Genomic DNA, 27,733 nt, shown 5'->3' with positions numbered 1-27,733 from the left:
GACTGTAAGAAGTTCAAACCAGTCAATTCTAAAGGAAATCAACCCTGAATATTCACTGGAAGGACTGCTGCTGACCACACGAGTATCCATGCACACTAATTGGCAAGTCTCCGTGCATCCCGAGGCATTTGAAACCAAACCAGCTACACACTATTCTTTGATGACTCACTTTTTAATTACCTGATTCTTTTCTTCACACAAGCATGATTAACAAAGTATGGTAAGTATGTTAAGGCATATTTATGTCAAGTACACAGAAGTTGGGGCTGAACTCCAACTGATTTCCACAAGAACAGACTAATAGGAAATGTTTTTAATGCAGAAGATAAAATCTGCTTAAAAGTTGTTGCCTTGAATATAGAATCGTACAAGAGTACAATATGTGTTCATTATTTTCTCTTGACTTAAACTTTATGTGTTCATGTTCAGTTTGCTTTAAGCAAATAGGAAAGTGAACATTTATGCAGATAAGAAAAAAAGGAAAGAAAGAGGAGAAAATCTGAGGATAACACTGCTCTTTACAAAAATATGTGTTTTTTTACTTAAAAAATAATACCTTTTTGAAAGGCACTATCATTTACAAAGTTGCTGCTGCTAAGTCAGTTCAGTCATGTCTGACTCTGTGTGACCCCATAGATGTCAGCCCACCAGGCTCTCCTGCCCCTGGGATTCTCCAGGCAAGAACACTGGAGTGGGTTGCCATTTAAAAAGTTAAGTCACTTCTTGCTTCAAAATGTAGCTATATAATTCAGTGAACATTAATGTTTTCCAAAAGACTGCTTTGTGTATAGTAAAATATACACAAACACATTTACACACATATAACTACATTTTACTGGGCCCAAATTGCTAAAAACAATTAACTCTCAATTCTCCTATATTATGAGGAGTCAGAATGCAGGCTATTTTAATAATAATCCCATTTTTAAAGATTCTTAATAATTTAATGACTTTCTAGGAAACCCAATTAATATTACTGATTATTTTTCACTTTAATGAATACTATTAATTCCAGCTGAGCTATTGAGAAGTTGGCTCAGGCTTAGACAAAAGGGAAAATGAACTCGGGAATAAAAGGTAAAAATGGATCAGTCATGAAATGGATGTGAAGTATCTAGATACTGGAGCATAAAGAGGACATCCTCTGGTAAAAGGCTGCCTAGATAATCCACCTGCCAAGAACTGGGGAATTCCTACAAAGAAAGACCATCCTTTCAGAATCGTTGTTCTTCCCTTCTGATTTATTTCTGCATGTAAATTCCTCGCATGTCCTTGTGAGCCAAGCTGTCCTGTAAGTTAAAACTACATCAATACCGTATGTGGCTCCATCAGGAGTGAGGTCCTTGTAACTCCAAGGTCTAAGCACACATCCAGCTAGTCCAGGCTAACGCATTTTGGCGCACATGATTCCAGCTTGTTGGAATCCAAAATCTTGTGTAATTCCCTCAACCTGAGTGCAGGTGGGACCAATGACTTAAGTCTAACCAGTTGAATATGGCAGAGGTGACAATGTCCCTTCTGATCATTATACATAACCTAAGACTGAAAGGTACTCTTGCTGCGAAACTCTCCCTTTGCTGGCTTTAAAGAAACAAGCTGCCATGCATGAGCTGCCCAGTGGAGAGGGCTATAGGGCAAGGAACTAAGGACAGGACCTGTGCAACAGCCAGCAGGAAATGGAGCCCTTAGTCGGGCAGCCTTCTGGGACCAAATGTCAACAACTGTGTGAGCTTAGAAACTGACTTTCCCCACAGGAGCTTTCAAATGACCTGACCTGGCCGACACCTCATTATAGCCTTATAGAGGATCCAGTTGAGCCTGGCCTAGAATCTTTTTAAAATTATTATTATTTTAAACTTATTTTATATTTGGGTACAGCTGATTATTCTAAAGGAGATCAGCCCTGGGTGTTCTTTGGAAGGAATGATGCTAAAGCTGAAACTCTAGTACTTTGGCCACCTCATGCGAAGAGTTGACTCACTGGAAAAGACTCTGATGCTGGGAGGGATTTGGGGCAGGAGGAAAAAGGGATGACAGAGGATGAGATGGCTGGATGGCATCACTGACTCGATGGACATGAGTTTGAGTAAACTTCGGGAGTTGGTGATGGACAGGGAGGCCTGGCGTGCTGCAATTCATGGGATCCCAAAGAGTTGGACACGACTGAGTGACTGAACTGACTGACTGACAGCTGATTAACAATGCTGTAATAGTTTCAGATGAACAGGGAAGGGACCCAGTCATACATATACATGTATCCATTCTCCCCCAAACTTCTGTCCCAGCCAGGCTGCCACGTAACATGGAGTAGAGTCCCATGTGCTATACAGTAGGTCCTTGCTGGTTATCCATTTTAAATATAGCAGTGTGTACACGTCTGTTCCAAACTCCCTAACTATCCCTTCCACTCAGCAACTATAAATTCATTCTCTAAGTCTGTGAATCTCTTTCTGTTTTGTAAGTAAATTCACTTGTATCATTTCTTTTTCAATTCCACATATAAGGTATTTCTCCTTCTCTGTCTGACCAACTTCACTCAGTATGACAATCCCTAGGTCATCCATGTTGCTGCAAATCTGGCCTAGAATCTTGAGTCTCAGAAACTGTGAGAGTGTAAATGTGTGTTGGTTTAAGCTGCTCAGTACATAGCAGTATTGCTGCATGGCAATAGAAAACGAATACACACATAAACCTGGCTTTAAGTTGTAACTTCTTTCTGGCTTATCTGTACTTCTAATCTCCAAGAGAAGGGAATATTTCTTTCTCTGATTTTCTCTCCTCTGGGGACTGAGATTCTTTTTGCCTGGGCTAGGACAACATGCTGAAGCTGAAGCTCTAATACTTTGGCCACCTGATGCGAAGAACTGATTCATTAGAAAAGACCCTGATTCTGGGAAAGATTGAAGGCAGGAGAAGGGATTGACAGAGGATGAGATGGTTGGATGGCATCACTGACTTGATGGACATGAATTTGAGCAAGCTCTGGGAGATGGTGAAGGTCATGGAAGCCTGTGCTGCAGTCCATGGGGTTGCAAAGAGTTGGACACTACTGAGTGACTGAACAAAAACAACAAGGACCCCATAGGAGCTAGGTCAAAATCTCTTTTTCTAATGACCCCAAATCCTCTGGATTCTGCCCATAAAATTGCTCCACTCCAGATAATTCATTTCCTGAATTTTCCCAAAGTTCAAAGTATTTTTTTAAAGATTTATTTGCTTTGTTTATCTTTGGCTGTGCTTTGGTTTTGACTGCTTCATACTTGGTCTTTTCTCTAGTTGCGGTGAGAGGGGGTTACTCTCTGGTTTTGGTGACCAGGCTTCCCATTGCAATAGCTTCTTTTGCTGCAGAGCACAAGCTCTAGGGCACTCGGGCTTCTGTAGCTGCAGCTCTTGGGCTCTGGAGCATGGGCTCAGTAGTTGTGGTGCATGGGTTTAGTTGCCCTGAGGCATGTGGGATCTTCCCGGAGCAGGGGTCTGACCGGTATTCTCTATACTGGCAGGTGAATTCTTAACCAGGGAAGCCCCCAAAGTATCTTTACAGTTCCATCACTTATCACCTACTCCATCAAATGTCACAAGCTCACCTACATTACTTGGCACCCACATCTATATTTAATTTCATGTATTCCACAAAAGAAATATGCCATTTGCATAAATATATCTAAAATACAGGTGTTCTTTAATTATGCCAGTTAACCTCTTGTTATCCTAATCTTAATATGGTTTGAGGGAGAGGGTAGGATTTCCTGGGTAGTAATAGACAGGAGTATATTTATAAAATAGTTTTTCATTCATAAAATGGAAACTTTCTTTACAGAAAAACTAATTTGACTCTAGTCTTAGTTTTGCTAATTTAAAATAAAGTGAATTTGTACACACTGAGTCTCAGTTTCCTCAACTGAAAAATGATTCCTGGCATATTGAAGGCACTTAATAAACATTTTTTGAATACTTCTATATTAAAATATAGTCTGCCCCTTTCTCTATACAGACACACACACACACTATATAGAATAATTAGTTTTATAAATCACTCTACATTAAATTTTTCAGAAGCCTTTCTTCTATGTGAAATAAAACACAGCAATATAAATACAATGTATACACACACACACACACACACACATAAACATTCATTGTTTTAGACCTAAATTGTTACATAATTCTGCTCTCAATTATCCATAATGATAAAAAGGATCAAACATGATTATATATAGTGAGTGAAAAAGAATGAAAGTGAGAACAAGAGAGAAAGAGAAGAAATAACTCTGGTTTCCACATGGATATTTGTTTTAAAAGATAAATGTCTTTTTCAGTTTTATAGTAGAATACTTGGTTTTAATAAGCTACAGTTTAAGGTAAACCTCAGAACCCACTACAGTTTTATATTTATGAGTATCTATTACTTGTTTTCCATCTCAATCAGAATGTGCACTTATACTGAATAAGTTAAAGTGATATTTTTACCTTATGTTTGCCTTGGACTTAAAATAAGTTCAAAACATTAAAAAGAGAAAATATAAATGTCCAGTTAGTTCAGTCTACTTAGAAGTTATATTGAAAACTGGTCTTAGCCATTGAAAAGACAGCTAACAAACAAATGAAAAGATGCTCAACATTGCTCATTATTAGAGAAAAGCAAATCAAAACTACAATAAGATACCATCTCATACCAGTCAGAATGGTCATTATCAAAAAGTCTGCCGCTGCTAAGTCACTTCAGTCGTGTCCGACTCTGTGCGACCCCACAGACGGCAGCCCACCAGGCTCCCCCGTCCCTGGGATTCTCCAGGCAAGAACACTGGAGTGGGTTGCCATTTCCTTCTCCAATGCATGAAAGTGAGAAGTGAAAGTGAAGTCGCTCAGTCATGTCTGACCCTCACCGACGCCATGGACTGCAGCCTTCCAGGCTCCTCTGTTCATGGAATTTTCCAGGCAAGAGTACTGGAGTGGGGTGCCATGTAGACTCCAAAAAGTCTACAAACAATAAATGCTGGAGAAGGTGTAGAGAAAAGGGAATCCTCTTGTGCTGTTGGTGGGACTGTCAATTGATACAGCCACTATGGAAGACAATATGGAGACTCCTTAAAAAACCAGGAAGAAAACCACCATGTGACCCAGAAATCCCACTACTAGGCATATACCCTGAAGAAACCAAAATTGAAAAAGACACATGTACCCTCATGTTCATTGCAGCACTATTTACAATAACTAGAACTGAGAACAGGAAGGAACCTAGATGTCCACCGACAGATGAGTGGATAAAGAAATTGTGTTACATATATACAATGGAATGTTGTGTGCTGTGCTGTGCTTAGTCACTCACTCAGTTGTGTCTGACTGTTTGTGACCCCATGAAATGTAGCCCGCCAGGCTCCTTTGTCTATATAGATTCTCTAGGCAAGAATACTGGAGTGGGTTGCCATGCCCTCCTCCAGGGGATCTTCTCAACCCAGGGATAGAGCCCAGGTTGACCACATTGCAGGTGGATTCTTTACTGTCTGATTCTTCCCCACCAGGGAAACCCACGAGGGTAGCCTATCCCATCTCCAGGGGATCTTTTCGACCCAGAAATTGAACCGGAGTCTCCTGCATTGTAGTCGGATTCTTTACCAGCTGAGCTACCGGGGAAGCCCACAATGGTATATTACTCAGCCATAAAAAGGAATGCATTTGAGTCAGTTCTAATGAGGTGGATGAACCTAGAGCCTATTATAGAGTGAAGTAAGTCAGAAAGAGAAAAACGAATATCGTATACTAACACATATATATGGAATTTAGAAAGATGGTACTGATGAAATTGTTTGTAGGGTGGCAGTGGAGACACAGACAGAGAGAACAGACTTATGGACATGGGATGTAGGGGGGAGGAAGGAGAGGGTGAGAGGTACGGAGAGAGTAACATGAAAACTTACATTACCATGTAAGTAGTCAGTCAGATAGATAGTCAATGGGAATTTGCTGTACGACTCAGGGAACTCAAACTGGGGCTCTGTAACAACCCAGAGGGGTGGGATGGCGAGGGAGATTCAAGAGGGAGGGGACATATGTATACCTGTGGCTGATCCATGTTGATGTTTGGCAGAAAACAACAAAATTCTGTAAAGCAATTATCCTTCAATTAAAAAAGGAAAGAAAGAAGAAAATTGGTCTTAGAATTCAAGCCAGGAAAATCTTAATCTGGAACATCAAAGGCAGAGAGAAAACGGGTTTCTTCATGGTTATTTGACAAAATATTTTCTGCCAGCAATCAACTTATGGCCTGTCATTTCCAAATGCCCACTCTTAATTACCCTGCTTTGAGATACGAAAGAGGGACCATGCAAGTATTGCTCTTTTGCCAGGTAGTATAACATTATGTTTGCCCAGTAGATATAACTGGGGAGACATTGTAGGAGAAAGGGGTGTCTCTTCTTGATTCTCGTGTGCTTTTCTTTCCTTGCTTCAGCAGCATTTGATGTCTGACACAGCATCAGAGTTTCAGTGACACCCTGCATGTCCCAGAACTCCTACCAGCACCCTAGCTGGATTTCCAGCAAAGGTACCCCACTGAATGACTTCCCAGAAAGTCTCATTGGTACCCCAATGGGTGGCTTTCCATCAAGTTCATCAGTGCACAGCAGGTGACCTCCTGGACAGTTTCAGTAGCATTTGCTATGACAGCTTTTCAGAAAGTCCCAATAGAACCTCAACAGACAGCTTCCTAATGAGCCTTGATCAGCACCCCAGAGGGTGGTTTCTTGATTGCCAGTCTTAGCCTACAAAACCTCAGCACCCTTCTCTGTTACCCTGCTCCACCCTGTCCAATGAGATAAAAATCACAGCCTTGGAGGGAGTGGAGCGCTCTTCCTCAAGATACTCTCCCCCCATCCCTAAAAGTAATGGTTGCCCCCTTGACCCACCATTCTTCTCTAAAATTAACTACCAAGGTGTTCTCCTTACCCCTTAAGAGTTCCTTTTCTGTTACTAGTTACTTATATTAATCTTCCCCATTCTAATTATGGTGTCCTGCTTGACCGACCGACACAGAATGGAACTGGAAATGATGGTAGAAGACAGAGTCACATAGATGGAGGGAATCGGTTTGGTTGTGCCTGTGTGCTTGAGTACAGTGCTCAGCTACTTCTCGGTGGGAAATGGGATGAGGATAATCAATGACAGGCTGTGGGACCACAATTACTAAGCTGCCACCTCTAACTACCACGGTGAAGAGCCATCTGGAGCACAAAGGCCGCCATCCTTGACCACAGGTGTCCTGCACATCACTGGTGAGCATGTCACGGCAGCCAGAGGGAAGATGGCATATCCGAACAGGAAGAGAAGCCCCTTCCTCCTGCAGTGTGTCTCTAGAACTCTCTGTTGACAAGAGTTAACACTGTGTCAGTCAGCAAACAGAATCCTATTCTTAGTACTACAAGTTAGGGTGATGAGGGTGACTTTAGAGATGAGAAGCAGTAAACTGATGGATAACTGTCACATTTTGTAAAAGGAGGGTGGTAAAAAAAGATAAGGATGGGAAATGGTGTGGAACTGGTCCCACCTGGTGCTTGAATGGGTTACAAACTCCACATAGATCATTCTCAAGCAGTCTCACAAGACTCCTCAGAGGTAGTTTCTCCCTGCTTCCCACTTAAATATCAACAATTCAGAAACATAGGAAAACTCTGATTAACACCAAAAACCAAGGTGGATAGCTGGACTCTGAGGATCCCCCCGCCCCGATTTCAAAATGTATTGGAATTGAATTGAGAAACATCACTGGAAGCCAAAATGTGATTTCTGTTGTTGTTGTTTATTTTCTGAAAAAAGAAAAGAAAAAAAAAAGCACAAAGCAAATAAAGAATAGAGCTATACTAAAAGAAAAGAAACAAGTCAGTCTTTCTTCATTCCCTGGCCCCTGTAAAGACCAGGAAACTGGGCACTACTTTTCAGGGGTCACAGATCTGTCCTCTATCCATCAGTCTTCAGCAGTACTCTTTCTTTACTCATTTCACAATTTCCAGTCAGAAAGTATAAGGGTCTTGGTGGAGTGAGGTAGGAGTGAGTGAGGGGAAGGGAGAACCATTGACAAAGGCCACTGAGTGCTGGGAGATAAACATCCCAAAGGTAAAGATGCTACAGCATCCTAAAGAATATTATGGGCTTAGGGAACATGAGATGAAATTTCAGAATAAAAGCTTGGAGTAGTTTTACACAATGAAATCCTACTGTCTTTGTAAACAGTGCAATGAAACAATAAGCCCTGGACTCATTGGCAGTGAAGATAGAGAAAGGTTAAAAATAAAAGAAAGGCAAATATTTATCAAACAAATACAAACAAAGAGAAAGCATGGATGGAAATTTTAATTCCAGACAAAGTGTAATACAAAGCCAAATCCTTTTAAAGGGGCAAAAGGGTTGGCAAGAGGTATGATCCCAATAAAGATAAAACAGTCACAAGTACTTCTACACCTAATTATGTAACACAAATTATAAAAATCCAGAACTGTTTGAAATATAAGGATAAATTGAAAGAAGCACAATTGTTTGGGAGGTTATATTCTCAACCTTTTATAAGGCAGGTAGGTAGGAAAAAAAATCAATAAAAAGAAAGTATAAATGCTGAAAAGAAATGGGTGATCAGAAGTTTCAACCATTGCTATCAGCCCAGACCCTGGAAAAGGGGACACTATTCTTCAACTTCAGAAGACTCAACACTGGGGCATTTAATGGCTATACCATCAGGCAGGGTCAGAGAAGTTGCAACTAGTATTTTAATTGTGTTCATATGACTGAAAGAACAGAATCTTGTTGCACAGGAAACACACGTCCATGAGAAATTCTTGTCTATTAGCAAATTCTGCTAGACTTGATCTTGTGAATTTCCAAGGTAGATTATATGAATCTTGATTATCTGTGAGCTAATCTACTCATTTAGGAAAATTAACCTGTTAGTGCATGGATTCTATTTTGGAAACATTCAAAACCCCACTGTATTAATCAAAAAGATGGTTCCCACTTTCCAAAGCTATCGACACAACCCTGGGATGGCTGGGAATCTGCCTGAGACTCCAACTCCTGGGATACTGTGGAAGGTTATGCAAGGCCTTTCCCAAAGGTGGCTAGAGCAAGAAATAGAGAGTAAAAAAAAAAATGCAGGAAACTGTTACTGGGCACTGGTGGGGCTTCCCAGGTGGCGCAGTGGTAAACAATCCACCTGCCAATGCAGGAGACACAGGAGACATGGGTTCTTTCCCCGGGTTGGGAAGATTCCCTGGAGGAGGAAATGTCAACCCACTCCCATATTCTTACCTGGAAAATTCCATGGAAAGAGGAGCCTGGCAAGCTATAGTCCATGGGATCGCAAAGAGTCAGACACGACTGACCACATGCGGGCATGAGGAGACCGAATCCCGGAATGCTAAACTTGGTTTTCAAGACTAAGGATCCATTATCAAAAGACTAAGCCCAAAGGGTCATAAACTGGGTAGCCATCATGGCAAAATGGGAAACAAGATGAAGAGAGAGATCAAAGCCAAAGAGTCCAAAGTAAGCATCATGAATGTCACCGGGAAGCCAGGCTTAGGTTTACTGGAAGCTCAGCTGAGATTCTGTGGACCAGTCACACTGGTTTAAAGATGCAGTATTGTAACGCAGAGCACAGAGCATTTTCAGGGCCGTGAAACTACTCTATGACACTGTAACAGATATATGTCATTAAGTATTTGTTCAAACCTATAGAACATGCAAAACCATGAATGAACCTAATGTAAACTGTGGACTCTGGGTGATGATCATGTGTCCCTGTAGGTTCATTGATTGTGCATCTGATGAAGGTGTGACAGTTGGGGGAGACTGTGACTGTGTGTGTGTCGGGGGGGGGGGGGGCATGGTTTATGCGAAATCTCTGTACTTTCCAGTCAGTTTTGCTGTGAATCCAAAACTGCTCTAAGAAATAGAGTCTATTTCAAAAAATAAACAGAGGTGCATTGATGTAGGAAGTTGGGCCATTGGTTACTAATGGTTAAATACAAAATGGGTAACACATCTTCTACTGCCAGGCATCTGTCAGCTCTCCCTTGCCCATTTTAGTATTAATGGAATTCAGGTCATAAGGGGTAAGAGGAGGTAGCCAGGAATCCCTCTTACTATGCCCAGAATTTGAGGCTTTCATATTATGGTCTATCTACATTTACAACTGTGATTGATACAAAGATGCTAAAAGACTTCCATCCTTTGAGAATATATAGGGGTTCAGATTTTAAATCTGTCCACAAAGAAAATACGTGGGATCTATTAGGTCCCCTATATATCAAAATTTACTATATTGCACTGATTTGCTGGCTGAGAAGGAAAAGCCAATTTGCATGGCTCCTGTCAGTCAGACGTGGTTTGGAAATGCTTATGCATTCCAGATACATTCTGTGTAAACTGGAGAATCATATCCTATTTCTACTGGTTTGCACGCATGCATGTAAGAAAACTTGTTTTCCCACAGTGCCAAATGAAAATAAGCAAAGAATTAGCAGCAGTGATCATAATTAATCAACTTCTTTGTCAAAATTTCACAGCTGTGATGGTGTAAGGGAATTCTTGTCCCTTGGGCCTAGAGAGGTTGTGACCTCTTTTTTGGTTTGCTTGTTCAGTTCTGTTCCATGGAGGATTTAGAGGTAAGGTCTGTAACCATCATGCGATGTACAGTTTCTGACATCTCTGATACATCAGGGCCTCTGCTAGGTATTGAGAGATACTGAGCAGAATGCCTACTGTAGGGAGTTCAGAGTGGGAAAGAACAAGAAAATAAATAAGCTACCACCCAATGAGAGAGCTGCTTTTGTAGAGTGTGGGTTGTATGCAATGTCCTATGGAAACAAGGATGGGGCTTGCCAAAACTTCATAGAAGAAGGTGAATCCTGATGGTCAAGTGTGAGTTGAAGTGAAGAAGTACTGGACAGCATTCAAGAAAGTAGGAACATTATGTGCAAAGACATGGAGCTCATCAAGAACACATGTTCCAGGGACCTGAAAGAAATTCTGTATTGCTTGAGGCCAGAGGTAGAGCCAGTAAAGAAAATAATTGGAAAACACATGAGACAGAGGCAATCATTCTAGTAAACAATGTTATTTTAACAGTCTACATTCTTGCATTAATATTTGAAGATGTTTGCTCACTCAGGAGACTTAAAAGTCACAGATGAACTAGCTAATGTTGCAATGTCCATTACCGAGACCCCATTCCTTCCTAGCACTTACAACAATGTCTGGCACATAGTTAATACTCAATTAACATAAACTACTATCATTGCATGTGGTAAATGACCACTAATAATTTGTGCACTGATGCTCGTCCTTCCTCTTGAGTATGGGCAGGACTAACTGACTCATTTCTGATGAATAGAATATGCCAGAAGTAATGGGGTGTCAATTCCAACATTATGTTATAAAAAGACTGGCTTCCCTTTGGGGCAGATTCTCATGTACTCACCCTTTCTGGCTCTTTTTATGTTTTTGGATTATTAGCCGTCATGTCATAAAGACATTCAGGCAGATTATGGAGATGCTCATGTGGCAAGGATGGGAATACCAGACCACCTGATCTGCCTCTTGAGAAACCTGTATGCAGGTCAGGAAGCAACAGTTAGAACTGGACATGGAACAACAGACTAGTTCCAAATAGGAAAAGGAGTACGTCAAGGCTGTATATTGTCACTCTGCTTATTTAACTTATATGCAGAGTACTTCCTGAGAAACGCTGGACTGGAAGAAGCACAAGCTGGAATCAAGATTGCCGGGAGAAATCTCAATAACCTCAGATATGCAGATGACACCACCCTTATGGCAGAAAGTGAAGAGGAACTAAAAAGCCTCTTGATGAAAGTGAAAGTGGAGAGTGAAAAAGTTGGCTTAAAGCTCAACATTCAGAAAACGAAGATCATGGCATCTGGTCCCATCACTTCATGGGAAATAGATGGGGAAACAGTGGAAACAGTGTCAGACTATTTTTGGGGGCTCCAAAATCTCTGCAGATGGTGACTGCAGCCATGAAATTAAAAGACGCTTACTCCTTGGAAGGAAAGTTATGACCAACCTAGATAGCATATTCAAAAGCAGAGACATTACTTTGCCAACAAAGGTTCGTCTAGTCAAGGCTATGGTTTTTCCTGTGGTCATGTATGGATGTGAGAGTTGGACTGTGAAGAAGGCTGAGTGCCAAAGAATTGATGCTTTTGAACTGTGGTGTTGGAGAAGGCTCTTGAGAGTCTCTTGGACTGCAAAGAGATCCAACCAGTCCATTATGAAGAAGATCAGCCCTGGGATTTCTTTGGAAGGAAAGATGCTAAAGCTGAAACTCCAGTACTTTGGTCACCTCATGCGAAGAGTTGACTCACTGGAAAAGACTCTGATGCTGGGAGGGATTGGGGGCAGGAGGAGAAGGGGACAACAGAGGATGAGATGGCTGGATGGCATCACTGACTCAATGGACGTGAGTCTCAGTGAGCTCCGGGAGTTGGTGATGGACAGGGAGGCCTGGCGTGCTGCAATTCATGGGGTCGCAAAGTGTTGGACACGACTGAGCGACTGAACTGAACTGAACATGTGGCAAGGAACTGAGCAATGCTTATGTGACTGTGCCCACACCAGCACCTATGCGAATTAATTTGGCCACAGATCTCCCGAGGCTTGCCAATAGCCACGTGAGTGAGCTTGGAAGTGAATTCTGCAAGGCTCCACTTGAGCCTAGGTTACTGCAGCCTTGGCCAAGAGCTAATGGCAACCTCATAAGGGACACTAAGCCAGAGGCACCTAGCTGAGTTGCATCCAGATTTCTTACCAACAGAAACTGTGATAAGCCACTAAATGTTGGTATTAATATAATTTGCTACAGAGCAAAAGATAACTAAAATACTATATGAGTATCGTCTACCTCCTAATCAAGATTGGGTTTCTGGGATACCTAGGTTGGGCATGGTGGTATCGGAGTCCCTCCTTGATGATGGAGCACTGTCTACAACCCCAGCTTTTTGACTAGGATCCCGATTGCCTGACACTTCACTCCTTGAGGAAACAAACTCTGTTACCTGTAGTCCTACTTACCTGATTAGACCTTTCAGAGAATGAATTCAGCACAAGTGCAGCACAGATTACCATGTCTGACTTGCTCCTTGCCTCATCAGGGCCAACCTTGACCACACCAACGTTCATTACTAGCTGTGGCTGAGAGTCCAGGAAACACTATCTACATGGTGACAGTCACAGATGTCTACAGAAGGGCACACATAGCTCATATAGTCCTGACTTCCATGCTGCTGCTGCTGCTGCTGCTGCTAAGTCACTTCAGTCGTGTCCGACTCTGTGCGACCCCATAGACAGCAGCCCACCAGGCTCCCCCATCCCTGGGATTCTCCAGGCAAGAACATTGGAGTGGGTTGCCATTTCCTCCAATGCATGAAAGTGAAAAGTGAAAGTGAAGTCGCTCAGTCGTGTCCAACTCTTAGCGACCCCATGGACTGCAGCCTACCAGGCTCCTCTGTCCATGGGATTTTCCAGGCAAGAGTACTGGAGTGGGGTGCCATTGCTTTCTCCACCTGACTACCATATGTAAGTCTAATTGATTACATAGCACGCCTTAGAGACTAATTGTTAAACTCACTACATACACTGTCCAGGCGGGAACAAGTGGAAAAATATACATCACCTTGGGAACACTGAGTTTTTGGCAGGGAAATTTGGCAGTTTACATAGCAACGTTAATTTGAAGGCAGTGGTTTTATATGTACAAGAGATTTTAAGACCTAGTAAAGATGATAAATATTTACATAAAAATTATTCTCAGCTAAGGAAAGAAGAGCAAAATATAAAATGCAAGTGTGCCTTCTATGAGTTGTTCTTTGCTTGGTTCTTATGTCTTTTTTAGTAGTTCTTAGACTGGAATGCAGCAGGGCAAAGGCTAATAGAGTTTTGCCAAGAGAACACACTGGGCATAGCAAACACCCTCTTCCAACAACACAAGAGAAGACTCTACATATGGACATCACCAGATGGTCAACACCAAAATCAGATTGATTATATTATTTGCAGCCAAAGATCGAGAAGCTCTATACAGTCAGCAAAAACAAGACTGGGACTGACTGTGGCTCAGATCATGAACTCCTTATTGCCAAACTCAGAATTAAATTGAAGACAGTGGGGAAAACCACTAGACATTATGACCCAAATCAAATGCCTTATGATTACACAGTGGAAGTGAGAAATAGATTTAAGGGACTAGATCTGATAGATAGAGTGCCTGATGACTATGGACAGAGGTTCGTGACATTGCAGAGGAGACAGGGATCAAGACCATCCCCATGGAAAAGAAATGCAAAAAAGCAAAATGGCTGTGTGAGGAGGTCTTACAAAGCTGTGAAAAGAAGAGAAGCAAAAAGCAAAGGAGAAAAGGAAAGATATAAGCATCTGAATGCAGAGTTCCAAAGAAGAGATAAGAAAGCCTTCCTCAGCGATCAATGCAAAGAAATAGAGGAAAACAACAGACTGGGAAAGACTAGAGATATCTTCAAGAAATTTAGAGATACCAAGGGAACATTTCATGCAAAGATGGGGTCGATAAAGGATAGAAATGGTATGGACCTAACAGACGCAGAAGATATTAAGAAGAAGTGGCAAGAATACACAGAAGAACTATACAAAAAAGATCTTCATCACCAAGATAACCACGATGGTGTGATCACTCACCTAGAGCCAGAGATCTTGGAATGTGAAGTCAAGTGGGCCTTAGAAAGCATCACTACGAACAAAGCTAGTGGAGGTGATGGAATTCCAGTTGAACTATTTCAAATCCTGAAAGATGATGCTGTGAAAATGCTACACTCAATATGCCAACAAATTTGGAAAACTCGGCAGTGGCTACAGGACTGGAAAAGGTTGGTTTTCATTCCAATCCCAAAGAAAGGCAATACCAAAGAATGCTCAAACTACCGCACAATTGCACTCATCTCACATGCTAGTAAAGTAGTGCTCAAAATTCTCCAAGCCAGGCTTCAGCAATACGTGAACTGTGAACTTCCAGATATTCAAGCTGGTTTTAGAAAAGGCAGAGGAACCAGAGATCAAATTGCCAACATCCACTGGATCATGGAAAAAGCAAGAGAGTTCTAGAAAAACATCTATTTCTGCTTTATTGACTATGCCAAGGCCTTTGACTTTGTGGATCACAGTGAACTATGGAAAATTCTGAAAGAGATGGGAATACCAGACCACCTGACCTGCCTCTTGAGAAACCTGTATGCAGGTCAGGAAGCAACAGTTAGAACTGGACATGGAACAACAGACTAGTTCCAAATAGGAAAAGGAGTACGTCAAGGCTGTATACTGTCACCCTGCTTATTTAACTTCTATGCAGAGTACATCATGAGAAATGCTGGGCTGGAAAAAGCACAAGCTGGAATCAAGATTGCTGGGAGAAATCTCAATAACCTCAGATATGCAGATGACACCACCCTTATGGCAGAAAGTGAAGAGGAACTAAAAAGCCTCTTGATGAAAGTGAAAGAGGAGAGTGAAAAGTTGGCTTAAAGCTCAACATTCAGAAAACGAAGATCATGGCATCTGGTCCCATCACTTCATGGGAAATAGATGAGGAAACAGTGTCAGACTTTATTTTTGGGGCTCCAAAATCACTGCAGATGGTGACTGCAGCCATGAAATTAAAAGACACTTATTCCTTGGAAGGAAAGTTATGACCAACCTAGATAGCATATCCAAAAGTAAAGACATTACTTTGCCAACAAAGGTCGATCTAGTCAAGGCTATTGTTTTTTCCTGTGGTCATGTATGGATGTGAGAGTTGGACTGTGAAGAAAGCTGAGCGCCGAAGAATTGATGCTTTCAAACTGTGGTGTTGGAGAAGACTTTTGAGAGTTCCTTGGACTGCAAGGAGATTCAACCAGTCCATTCTAAAGGAGATTAGTCCTGGGTGTTCATTGGAAGGATTGATGCTAAAGCTGAAACTCCAATACTTTGGCTACCTGATGCAAAGAGTTGACTCATTGGAAAAGACTCTGATGCAGGGAGGGATTGCGGGCAGGCAGACAAGGGGATGACAGAGGATGAGATGGCTGGATGGCATTACCGATTTGATGGACATGAATTTGAGTGAATTCCGGGAGTTGGTGATGGACAGGGAGGCCTGGCATGCTGCGATTCATGGGGTCGCAAAGAGTCGAACACGACTGAGCGACTGAACTGAACTGAGACCCATTTTTAGTTGGCAAACAAACACCTACTTTATATACAACAGTATGTAGAAAATGATAGCAGTTGTTGAAAAAGAAAGGGAAAAGGAAGTAAGGGGACTTTATACCTTTGTCCCTGATGATTTTGCCCCTTGTGCTCTGGGATGATGCAGCTGTTGGGAGCTGAAGGACTTATGTCGGAGGGTGTCCTTAGAGCCACCGCCGAGATGCCCACCAATGGGGTTGAGAAATTCAGCAGCACTGATGTGGCATGGTGGAAGAGGACGTTTGAGTGATGAGTTATGTTGATAACCAGCGGGTTATGCTGGCATGACAGTTCATAGGTTCCTGAAGAGAAACAAGGGGATCGAATAATATTTTAAGCCATTCGTGTAGCATCAAGTTTCCATACCTAGTGTTCATTTTATCTTCTCCATAGCTATATTATGTAACAAGGTCTCAAAGAATATCAGAGACAGACATCGAGCTGAATCCTGGGTCAAAACTGGATTTTCCTCTGGTGGCCCTAAAGGGATAACTGTCAGACTCACCAAGAGAGTGGTTGTTTCCACTGACATCGGTCAGGTAAAGGGTCACTGTTGGCCGCTGACGTTTCCCAGGTACCAGGCCATCAGATGTCAAGAAAATGAAAATTGCTGTGGCCACTCCTGGTCTATTGAAACAAACCTAGGCACAAGCACATATATGTACGAGCCATTATTTCCAGTGGGCTCTCAAGGCACATGTCACACTACTTTTATCCTTCTCAAATAGCTCGCCACTTAGAAGATAAGAACTCCCTCCTTTACAAATGGGAAAAAAAACATGGAGTAGGCACAGAAAGATAGCCATGGTCTTATCAAAAGTAAAAATTAGCTGGAAAGTAGCTAACTTTCAGCTACTGAGAGTCCCATCTTTTTCTGAGACTTTTTACTTCAACCAGTTCTTTTTCACTTGAATCCTTCTTTACACTTCTCTAAAAGATCATTCAAGGAGACCATTGTTGGAGATGGTAAACCACTGCATAGCCAGCCAATACCTCCCTATCTCCAATGTGAGAGACGTGGACAAGATGATCACCAAGCTAATGCTTTGTTCTCAAGTGGCATAGCTAATTATCCTTCCCTATCTCCTTTGTTTGGAGAAGGCAATGGCAACCCACTCCAGTACTCTTGCCTGGAAAATCCCATGGATGGAAGAACCTGGTAGGCTACAGTCCATGGGGTCGCAAAGAGTCAGACATGACTAAGTGACTTCACTTTCACTTTTCACTTTCATTCATTGGAGAAGGAAATGGCAACCCACTCCAGTGTTCTTGCCTGGAGAATCCCAGGGACGGGGGAGCCTGGTGGGCTGCTGTTTATGGGGTCACACAGAGTCGGACACGACTGAAGCGACTTAGCATCTCCTTTGTTGCTGTTGTTTAGTCGCTAAGTCACATCTGACTCTTTTGCAACCCCATGGACTGTTGCCTGCCAGTTCCTCTATCCATGGGATTTCCCAGGCAAGAATACTGGAGTCAGTAGCCATTTTCTTCTCCAGGGGAATCTGCCTGACCCAGGGATCGAACTTATGTCTCCTGTGCTGGCAGGTGGATTCTTTACCACTGAGCCACCAGGGAAACCCTCCCTGTCTCCTTGTCTCCCCCTTAAAATTGTTATCAGAACCTCTCACTTGGCATTTCAACTATGACACAGGAGAAAGGTCACTGCAGAGTCTGTTGCTTCAGAAACTAGATGCTGCCAAACTGCTTATTCTTATTCTTCTGGTGCCCCAAGCACAACATTTACCCTGTCCATGGCGGGAAAATAAGCCAGCGCCGAAAATTCACAGGGAAATTCAGTTATCTGTAAGAAATATTCTAGATGGCTAGACTAATTAACAATGAAGCAGTCTTGTCCCTAAAAATTCTTTAAAATAAAACATTTCGGAGATTGGGGAATGACATGAAGAACTTATCTTCCATTATCTGATGTTGCAATTCTACTTTTGTCTTATTTCCTAGAGCTCAATGTTGCTCTTAACACTAAGATATTGAGAGTCATCTCCCATCTTCCCCGGTGTTGCATGGTTGCTGCTTTATTAGAATCTAGGGCTAGAACATACATCAGTCTGCATGTATTTCTCTAGCTTTGTATCAGGTTCTGAAAGGGATGTGCTGTGCTATGCTTAGTCTCTCACTTGTATCTGACTCTCTGCATCCCTATGGACTCTAGCCCCCCAGGCTCCTCTGTCCATGGGAATTCTCCAGGCAAGAATACTGAAATGGGTTGCCATGCCCTCCTCCAGGGGATCTTCCCAATCCAAAGATCAAACCCAAGTGTCCCACATTGCAGGTGGATTATTTACTGTCTGAGCCATGAAGGAAGCCCAAGAATACTGGAGTTGGTAGCCTCATCCTTCTCCAGGGGATCTTGTGGACCCAGGAATTGAACTGGGGTCTCCTGCATTGCAGGCAGATTCTTTACCAGCTGAGATACCAGGGAAGCCCCCCCAAACACTGTCCTCAGTGTCAGAGCAGGGTACGACATCTAAAGGCAGAGGGTTTTTCTTAAAAGGGGAGCATGAGAGTCAAACATGTTTTCTATTTTAACGAGAATTTTTCCCTGTCCACAGACCTACTCTCCCTGAGCCTTGGTGGTATGTTTATAGAGTGTCCATTTGCACTGCTGGCTTAATTAGGGTGATTTTATGATTTTCAGTGGTCAATGTAGCACACTCTCCCTTCTTGTTCTCCACCTTTGAGGAAAAGACCAGCCACGCTCTATTTTTTACAGTGTCATTTCCACCCCGCCCCCCACCTTTTCATTTCCCCTCTTTGAAGTAGTAAATATTTCTTTATAACTTAAAAAACTTCCAGACCCATAGGTTATGGCTTGCAATACGAGGTCCTTTGTTCCTTGCTAGATGAGGGCTAGACATGAAACACACCATAAGTTAACCAGGAGCCTAATGCAAAGCCCTCAACTCCAGCCCCCAGAGACATCAAAGTCCCCCGGGAATGCCCACAACCTCTTCCTTTTCATACACCACAAAAGAGACCCAAGTACTGGAAGAAAGCTCTGGGTTATTTCCTGAGCCAGGAACAAACAGAGCCCAAAGAAGTACCTGGTGGTTTTACCCGAATAGGTCTCAGGAAGAGTGGGGTGGCTTCAGTGAGGAACAGGAGGGCTCAGTTTTCCCACTTTCTGTTGGGTCCCCAAATAGACATCACCCACCTGAAACTAATTAGTAGGCCTTATGCTGTGGATTTCTCTGTCTTGAGGGCCTGTGCCCAAAACCTCTGAGTCATTTTGCATCGCCTTGCTCTAAGGGTCTTTGAATCCCAAATCGCTTTGAACCTTAAAGCCTGTTCCTGTGGCAGTGGCAGTGTCTCTGTGCCTTGATTTGTGATTTGTGGGAAGTGGTTATGCCAGGATTTCCCGGCCATGGCTTTAGTAGGGAAACCACAAGTGAGACACTGGCAGAGGAAAGTCTGATCACGATACAGGATGCCGAGTCTTGGGCATTTCCTCTCACAGTGACACAAGGGAGGTAGCCACACCTCATTCTCATCTGAATACCGAATATGCCCCCACAGGAGCAACTCAGTGCAAAGAAGTAGAACTCTGTCGTATAATTATTGGAACCTCAAACCAGAGACCGGTTCAAGTCTGTGCAATGAATGCTAACCACGGTAAAGGGAATCTAGTTAAGTGCATCATTCTGAAGGGAGGGATGGCCAGGCCGAACCCTGGGTTTAACTCTTAGCCCATCTTTTTTATTATTGTTTAGTCGCTCAGTCATGTCTGACTCTTTTGGGATCCTGTGGACTATATATAGCCTGCCAGGCTCCTCTGTCCATGGGATTTCCCGATTGCCATTTCCTTCTTAGGGGGATCTTCCTGACCTAGAGATCGAACCCACGTCTCCTGCATTGGCAGGTAGATTCTTTACCACTGTGCCACCTGGAATAGTCCTAGCCCTATCTTTACTAGCTGGGTAAACTAAATTTGACAATCCATTTCTTCTCTCTGAGCCTAGGGTTCTTCTTTTCCACACCTGAGGAGCCGACATACTACCCATCTCACTTGGCTACTATGAGGATGAAATGAAATCATGTGAAAGCACAAAGATAATGCCTACGATCTAGTAAAGACTCAATGCTCAAGAATTTTTATTTCCAAAAAGGAATATTTTTTAAAAAATTCTGTTTACACTTCAGGAAGATCAGGATAAAGAAGAAACATTTAAATAAACACACAACTATGTATTTTGGTATATAGAGAATTATGCTTTTCTGAAATTTATAGGCTAAAGAATCTCACATATGTTGTTTTAAAATGGTACTTGTAGATGTGAATTGGTACTGCAGGTTCTGCTTCCATAGAAACTGGCAATATTTGAGGCTCTTGGTATAAAATGCATCTCTACTTTATATACAGAATCCATGAAAAATACATTTTGTATATATAACTTTTAATAGAGATTTTTAAAAATTCAGTTCAATATGTGTTTATTAAAAATCTACTTTTGCTGTACATATAAATAAGGACATTTCTAGAATTGACAGTATAATTAGAATACTAAAATGCATTCTTTATTTGAACAAACATTATATTTTTCAAAGCTGCTCTTTCTACAGCCAAGTCGCATCTATTTTAATTTATATAACAGTCTAGGCTATTTTTACTTTATATGAAATAAACAATGAATTTTGTGCTCTTAAACGAAAGTAGGTAGTGGCTAGAGCAGAAAATCTGGCAACACAAAATCCTGCTTATTCTCACCTCATGCCACCATGGTCACTACATAAGTACGACATTCCTCTAATCACCACACCAAACGCACAATGCGAACAGCTGCCCTCTTCTAGACAAAATACACTAGAGGCAACTAACTGGGGATTGCGCAAATCTGAAATGAGCACCAGGCATGCCCCAAGAGAAGAGTCCAGGATGCTAAGAGGTCAAGGGAATTGTTAGCTTTATTTGTAATATTTTACTGCTTGTTTTAACAAGAAAATTGCGTTTATGTATTACAGGGCGATATAAAATTAATTTGAATGTGGCTTTTAGGAAGAGGACAAACTATAGTTAGATATCAAAACAAGGCAAGATCTTTTAGAAAAGCAATTGATTCTCAGACAGAACTGAGGAATGGCTTAAAGATAGAATGATAGCCAGTTAAATTAGCTCAGTGAATCTCTAGCAAAATACTTTGAAACAGAGAGTATGGAGTACATAGATAATAGGCAGATAGATAGATAGAAACCGACTGACAGAAAGAAATGGAAAACCAGTCTCATGCATTCAGTTGCTTTCCATCCAAAGTCTGCACATTAACAGCCGGATCTGACTTCTGGCCCCTGCTAAAGGGTAAGACTGAAAGAATGCTTCCCTGGTGTAGAACTTTTTTGGGCTTAAGAAATCCCTCTTCAGTCTGCCTGCTGGGTACAAACACACTTAATTGACTCCTAAACCAAGCATCTTGACGTTCAGGTCATCCTTTGCGGTGGTCCCTGGACAGCAAACCCTGAAACTATACCACAAACTTGAAAAGAATCTTCTCTGAGGTTTTAAAATGTTTTTGGTTAGTTACTGAGATGTTATTTTTTTCTGTGTGCCTTTCCATTTTCATTCATCTATGGCACTTCCTGATTTCAGAGAGAAAGGGAAGGCCCTTGAACAGGAGAAAGTGGGCACATACTACTTTCTCTTTATAAGTACTTTACGGTTCCCCAACCATGCTTTCCTGGAGCCTCCATTAAGCTCATTAGGTTTTTGTTCCTATCTGAGACACTATTTTTTTTTTTTTTTACTATAATATCCTTAGGATACAAAGGTTATATTATAGAAGTGGGAGGTAGGATTCTGAGAGCTTAAGTGACTTTCTCCAACGTGAATGTTAGACAGTTAGGAATTTGGGTTTTCTGTATTATTTTGACTGCCTAAGGGTTCCTAATTTTGGTGAGCAGAAAATCACAAAGTTCTTAGAAAATTTGTTGACATGTGTGCCCTCTCTCTCCACAAAAAGTGAAGTCACATAAATACTTAGGTATAAAAACATGATACTATTTCAGGGAGCTAAGAGAGCCCTTTGAAAGCCATTCACAGTTCAAGTAGGGTCAATAGAAATTAGATTAAGAATGCTTACACTGTTGGTGGAACCATATGCCTTTTTTTTATAGGTGAAAAATTATCAAATACTGGCAATTTTATATGGTTTACTCTAATAATATTACTGTCTATGTAGACTTCAGAAATTTGAGAATGGAGAGAATAACTCTGAAACCTTCAAGGTATCTAACCTGAAGTCCAAATCCAACAGATGAAGGGAAGGTGAGAGGCAACTAGCGTCTTGCCTCTGAGCTTGAGATCTCTTGGTGGCCTCTCTACTTGAGGGCGTGGGTCAAAATGTGGGAGGAGTTTTCAGCAGAGTTTGACTTCCTTCTGGTGCCCGGACACCTATCTCTCTGGATATTGCTTAAAGTCCAGTTGATTTCTAGCATTATCCCATCATCATACAAGTAAGGTTATAAATATCATGAGCTTATGTAGTTCTTTTTTCAGAAGAGTGAGGTCACCTTGTAAATTTTATGAAATGAAGAAATCTCCATTATGACCTCAATTATCCAGGAGGAGGCATATGCCAGGGTGTGATTTGGCAGGTCATTGGAAGGGCTCTGACCAAAATCAATTTATTGCTTAGTTCCTTCTAATAGCAACTCCTCAGCTGTGATTTTAGATACCAGAACTAAGTCTTCAGAAACTTTGTGTTAGAAGAACTTGTGAGACTCAGAGGGGGATCATAAAGGCAAAAATCAAATCTGTAGAGAATACTGTGGTGTGCCACCAAAATCCCCTGCTTCATGACTGAGCATTCAGCTCACATCAAGTCTCTGCCTTCAGAGAAAGAAAGCCTCCAAAAGGTCATGCCACTTCCCTGGAGTAGGGGGAGAGGAGAACCCCATGTCTAATGACCTTTTGATAGGATTGTGTGGAACAAAGTGGGACAATTCTGAAGGGCCATCCTAGTTCCCTGTGGGATGCTGAAACCTTTGTGTAAATGTTTCACAGTCCTACTCCTCTCTCTGCCAACTCCTGGATCTTTCATTCTCCCCTAGGTATTGATCCCAAAGAAAGTTCTTAATAAACTTTCTGCGTGCAAATCTTTATCTCATAGTCTGAATCCTGGGGAAACTCCACTTAAGACAAAATCTGAGAATGTGAAAACATATTAAGAAATATTGATAATGAAAGGTCTCTTGGGAACTAGACTGCGTAAGTGAGGGGATGAGGGATTCACTGTGGAGCCAAGAAATCTTTCCTTCTGATTAAAAGAAAATTGCTATCCAAGTATTTATGAAACTTACAGTTTGCCAAGTTGTCATATCTAAGGCCTGGAAAAGTTTCCATGTAAAATCAATCAAGTTGTGTTAGTAGCAATCAGATAGGAAAATGGAAAATGAGTCCTTTATCTCTGGGGCTAAACTGCTTAGCCAAGGAGAGATGAAATTCTTCTTTCAATGCATTAGGCTATTCTTTGATGGAAGTGAAAATTATACATGCATAGTCATATTTGCTTTTTTTAGGATTCCCAGGGACTGTAGGAATTCACCTAGGTTAATTTTCCAAGGAGAAAATTTTATTTTGGAAAGCAAGAACTTTTCAGAAGTTAAATCATGTGCATAGAAATAATCCCAATATATATATTAGAAAATTTTCTTCCCTCTTAAAAACAGGATCCTGTACTTAAGTGAATTTTCATAATTGGAGGCATCATTTTGAACATCAGTTATTTTACTGATGAGATAATAATCCTGTAGAGCTCCTTTAACCTTACAAATCTCCTGAGAATCATGTTAAAATAAAGATTCTGATTTAATACAGCTGAGATTTGTATTTCTACCTAACTCGCAGGTGACACTGATGCTTTTGGAAGCCAATCAGGTTTTAAGCAGCAAAACTCTAAAAGAATCAATAGATATGATTATCTTTGTCCTTATCACTTAATAGCCTAAGACTACAATTACTTGATTGATCATACTTATTTATTATATTATCTTTTCTATAATTCACCATCAAGCTTGAAATACAACCAGAGCTGAAAGGAATCACCTAGCCCAAACACCTCATTTTAATTCAAATAAAAATGATGCCAAAGAAGGATATATGATTATATAAGGTCATGACTGATAAATGGTAAAAACAGAGCTTACAATATTCCTCTGAGCATACATTTTTGTCAGTTTCTAAATCCCTGACTAATTGGTTTCACCTTTCCCATTAAAGATTGAAATTCAGATAACTAATATTTTTAGAAATTTATATTAAGTTAATAGATTCTGACAAAAGACCTTGCCAACTTTTCTACAAATAAAGTCAAAGAAGTTGTGGCTAGACTAGGAAACTTCTACACATGAATTTTTTCTTTTTTTGCTAAATTATGATATCTGGACAGTTTTCTGGATGGTTATAGTTTTCTGGATGAATCTTTGAATAGAGGCTTACCTTCCAATTTATGAAATAAAAAAAAAAGAATTGTCAGATCTAGCAAAATAAAAACAGCACACCATATAAACTTAAATGTCAGAGAAAAAATATTTAGTATAAGTATGCCTTGAATATAGCCTCTGACTGTAATAGATACAGAAAACCTGTAATAGATACAAAAAAGATAATGAAAAAGGAAACTAAGCATATCATTCTTAAAAGTCATCAAGCCACAAAGGAAGCAAGAGAAGAACTAGTAAAAAAAGAAACTACAAAACAGCAAGAAAACAATTAACAAAATGTCAGAAAGTACATACTTATCATTACTTTAAAAGTAAATATGTTCAATTCTAAAGCAGTTATAAGAGAGAAGTTCATAGAAATAAATGGCTGCCTCAAAATGTAACAAAAATTTCAGATAAACAACCTAACTTTACACCTAAAGGAACTAGAAAAAGAAGAAAGAACAAAGCCCAAAGACAGTAGAAGGAAGGGATTAAAGTCAGTACAGAAATACATAATACAGAGAATAGAAAGAAAATAGAAAAAAATCAATAAAACCAAGGGCTGATTTTTTTAAAAGATCAGCAAAACTGATAAACCTTTAGTCAGACTTACCAAGAAGAAAAATAGAGAGGGTTCAAATAAAATCATAAATAAAACAGGAAACATTACAACAGGTACCACAGAAATATAAAGGATCAGAAGAGATTACTACAAACAATTATACACTAGCAAATTAAACAATCCAGAAGAAATGGATAAGTTACTAGAAACATACAACTTTCCAAAGCCAAGTAATGAAGAAATAGAAAATCTGAACAGACCAATGACTAGTATGGCGACTGAATCATTAATTTAAAAACTCTCTACAAAAATGTCCAGGATGAGACATCTATACTGGTGAATTCTACCAAACTTTCCAAGAATTAAAGCCAATTCTTCTTGAACTCTTCAGAACACAGAAGAGGAGGGAATACTTTCAAACTCATTTCATGAGGCCAGCATTAGCCTGGTACCAAAACCACACAAGGATACCACAAGAAAAGAAAATTACAGGTTAATATCCCCGATGAATATAAATGGAAAAATCCTTAACAAAATATTAGCAAACCAAATTCAACATTACATTAAGAGTATTATACACCATGACAGAGTGGAACATATTCCAGAGATGAAAGGATAGTTCACCATTTGCAAATCAACCAACATGATACACCACATTAAGAAAATGAAGAATAAAAACAATGTGATGCAGAAAAAACATCTGACAAAATTCAACATATATTTATGATAAAAACTCTCAAAGTCGGTATCCAGGGAATAAACCTCAACATAATAAAGGCCATTTATGACAAATCTACAGCTAACATCATATCAGTAGTGAAAAGCTGAAAACTTCCTCCAAGATCAGGAAAAAGACAAGGATGCCCAATTTTGCCACTTCTATTCAACATAGTATTGGTTATTCTAGCCAGAACATTAGGCAAGAAAAATAAATAATAGGCATCTTAATTGGAAAGGGAGAAGTAAAACTGTCACTATTTGCAGATGATATGGTTTTATATATAGAACCTAAAGATACCACCAGAAAACTATTAGAACTAATGTGAATTCAGTAAAGTTGCAGGATACAAAATCAGTACATAGAATTGGTTGCATTCCTAAACACTAAGAAACTATCAGAAAGAAAAATTGAGAAAACTGTTCCATTTCCAATTGCATAAAAAGAATAAAATACCTAGAAATAAATTTAATCAAGGTGGTGAAAGACCTGTACTCTGAAAAAATGCTAGAATGACTACTATCAAAAAGGTAAGAAGCAGCTAGTATTGACAAAGACATGGAGAAAGGGTAACTCTGTGCACTGTTGATGGGAATGTATATTGGTGCAGCCACTAAGGAACAGAGAAGGCAATGGCACCCCACTCCAGTACTCTTGCCTGGAAAATCCCATGGATGGAGGAACCTGGAAGGCTGCAGTCCATGGGGTCGCTAGGAGTCGGACACGACTGAGCGACTTCCCTTTCACTTTTCACTTTCATGCATTGGAGAAGGAAATGGCAACCCACTCCAGTGTTCTTGCCTGGAGAATCCCAGGGATGGGGGAGCCTAGTGGGCTGTCATCTCTGGGGTCATACAGAGTCGGACACAACTGAAGCAATTTAGCAGCAGCAGCAGCAGCAGCAGCAGCAGCAGCAGCACTAAGGAAAGTAGTATGGAGTTTCCTCAAAACATTTTGAAAAATAGAACCACCATGTGATCTAGCAATTCCACTTCTGGGTATTTAGCCAAAGAAAATGAAAAGACTAACTCAAAAATATATATGTACCCTCATGTTCACTGTAATGTTACTTACAATAGCCAATATATGGAGACAACCCAAGTGTCTAACAATGGATGAATATATAAAGAAAATATGGTGTGTGTGTGTGTATACACATATATTCAGTCATAAAAAACAAGGAGATATTACCATTGTGACAACATGGACAGAACTTGAGGGCTTTATGCTAAGTAAAATAACAGAGATAGGCAAATACCCTATGATCTCACTTAGATATGGGATTTTTTTAAAAGGGGAAAAAAGCAAGCTCATAGATACAGAGAACAGATTAGTGTTTGCCAGAGGTGGGGATTAGGGAGTGGACAAAATAGATCAGGAGAGTCAAAATGTACAAACTTTCAGTTATAAAACACAGTCAAGGGGATGTACTGTGCAGGGTGGCAACTATGGTTAATAATGTACTACATATTTGAAAGTTGCTAAAAGAGTCGATCTTAAAAGCTCCCATCACAAGAAAAAAAACTGTAACTAAGTATGATGATGGATGTTAACTAGACTCACTCTGGTGATCATTTCCCAATATATACAAATATTGAATCATTATGTTTTATACCTAAAACGAAAATAATCTTGAATATAAGTTATGCCTCAATTAAACAATAAATAATTTGAAAATAAAGAATAAAAGTAAGAAGAGCAAAGAACACAAATTTTTAAAATAAGAAAAGAGGAAAGGAAAAAGGATTTTGTACATATTTCTG

General features: G+C 40.6%; 1 protein-coding gene across 1 annotated transcript in view; it reads right to left on the bottom strand.

Annotated features, from left to right (window-relative positions):
• The window catches only part of PAPPA2 (pappalysin 2), a 317,270-nt gene that overhangs the window by 108,834 nt on the left and 180,703 nt on the right, over positions 1–27,733 (bottom strand). The window contains exons 12-13 of the mRNA XM_061383283.1: positions 16,763–16,898; positions 16,340–16,559 (exon numbers count right to left, since the gene is read on the bottom strand). Of these exons, the coding sequence (XP_061239267.1) occupies positions 16,340–16,559; positions 16,763–16,898 (356 nt within the window). The remainder of the gene's footprint in view (positions 1–16,339; positions 16,560–16,762; positions 16,899–27,733) is intronic.

This window comes from Bos javanicus, chromosome 16, assembly GCF_032452875.1.
Source record: "Bos javanicus breed banteng chromosome 16, ARS-OSU_banteng_1.0, whole genome shotgun sequence".
Classification (NCBI taxonomy): Eukaryota; Metazoa; Chordata; class Mammalia; order Artiodactyla; family Bovidae; genus Bos; species Bos javanicus.
The sequence above is the reverse complement of the archived record's forward strand: the minus strand, read 5'-3'. Positions and strand labels throughout refer to the sequence as shown.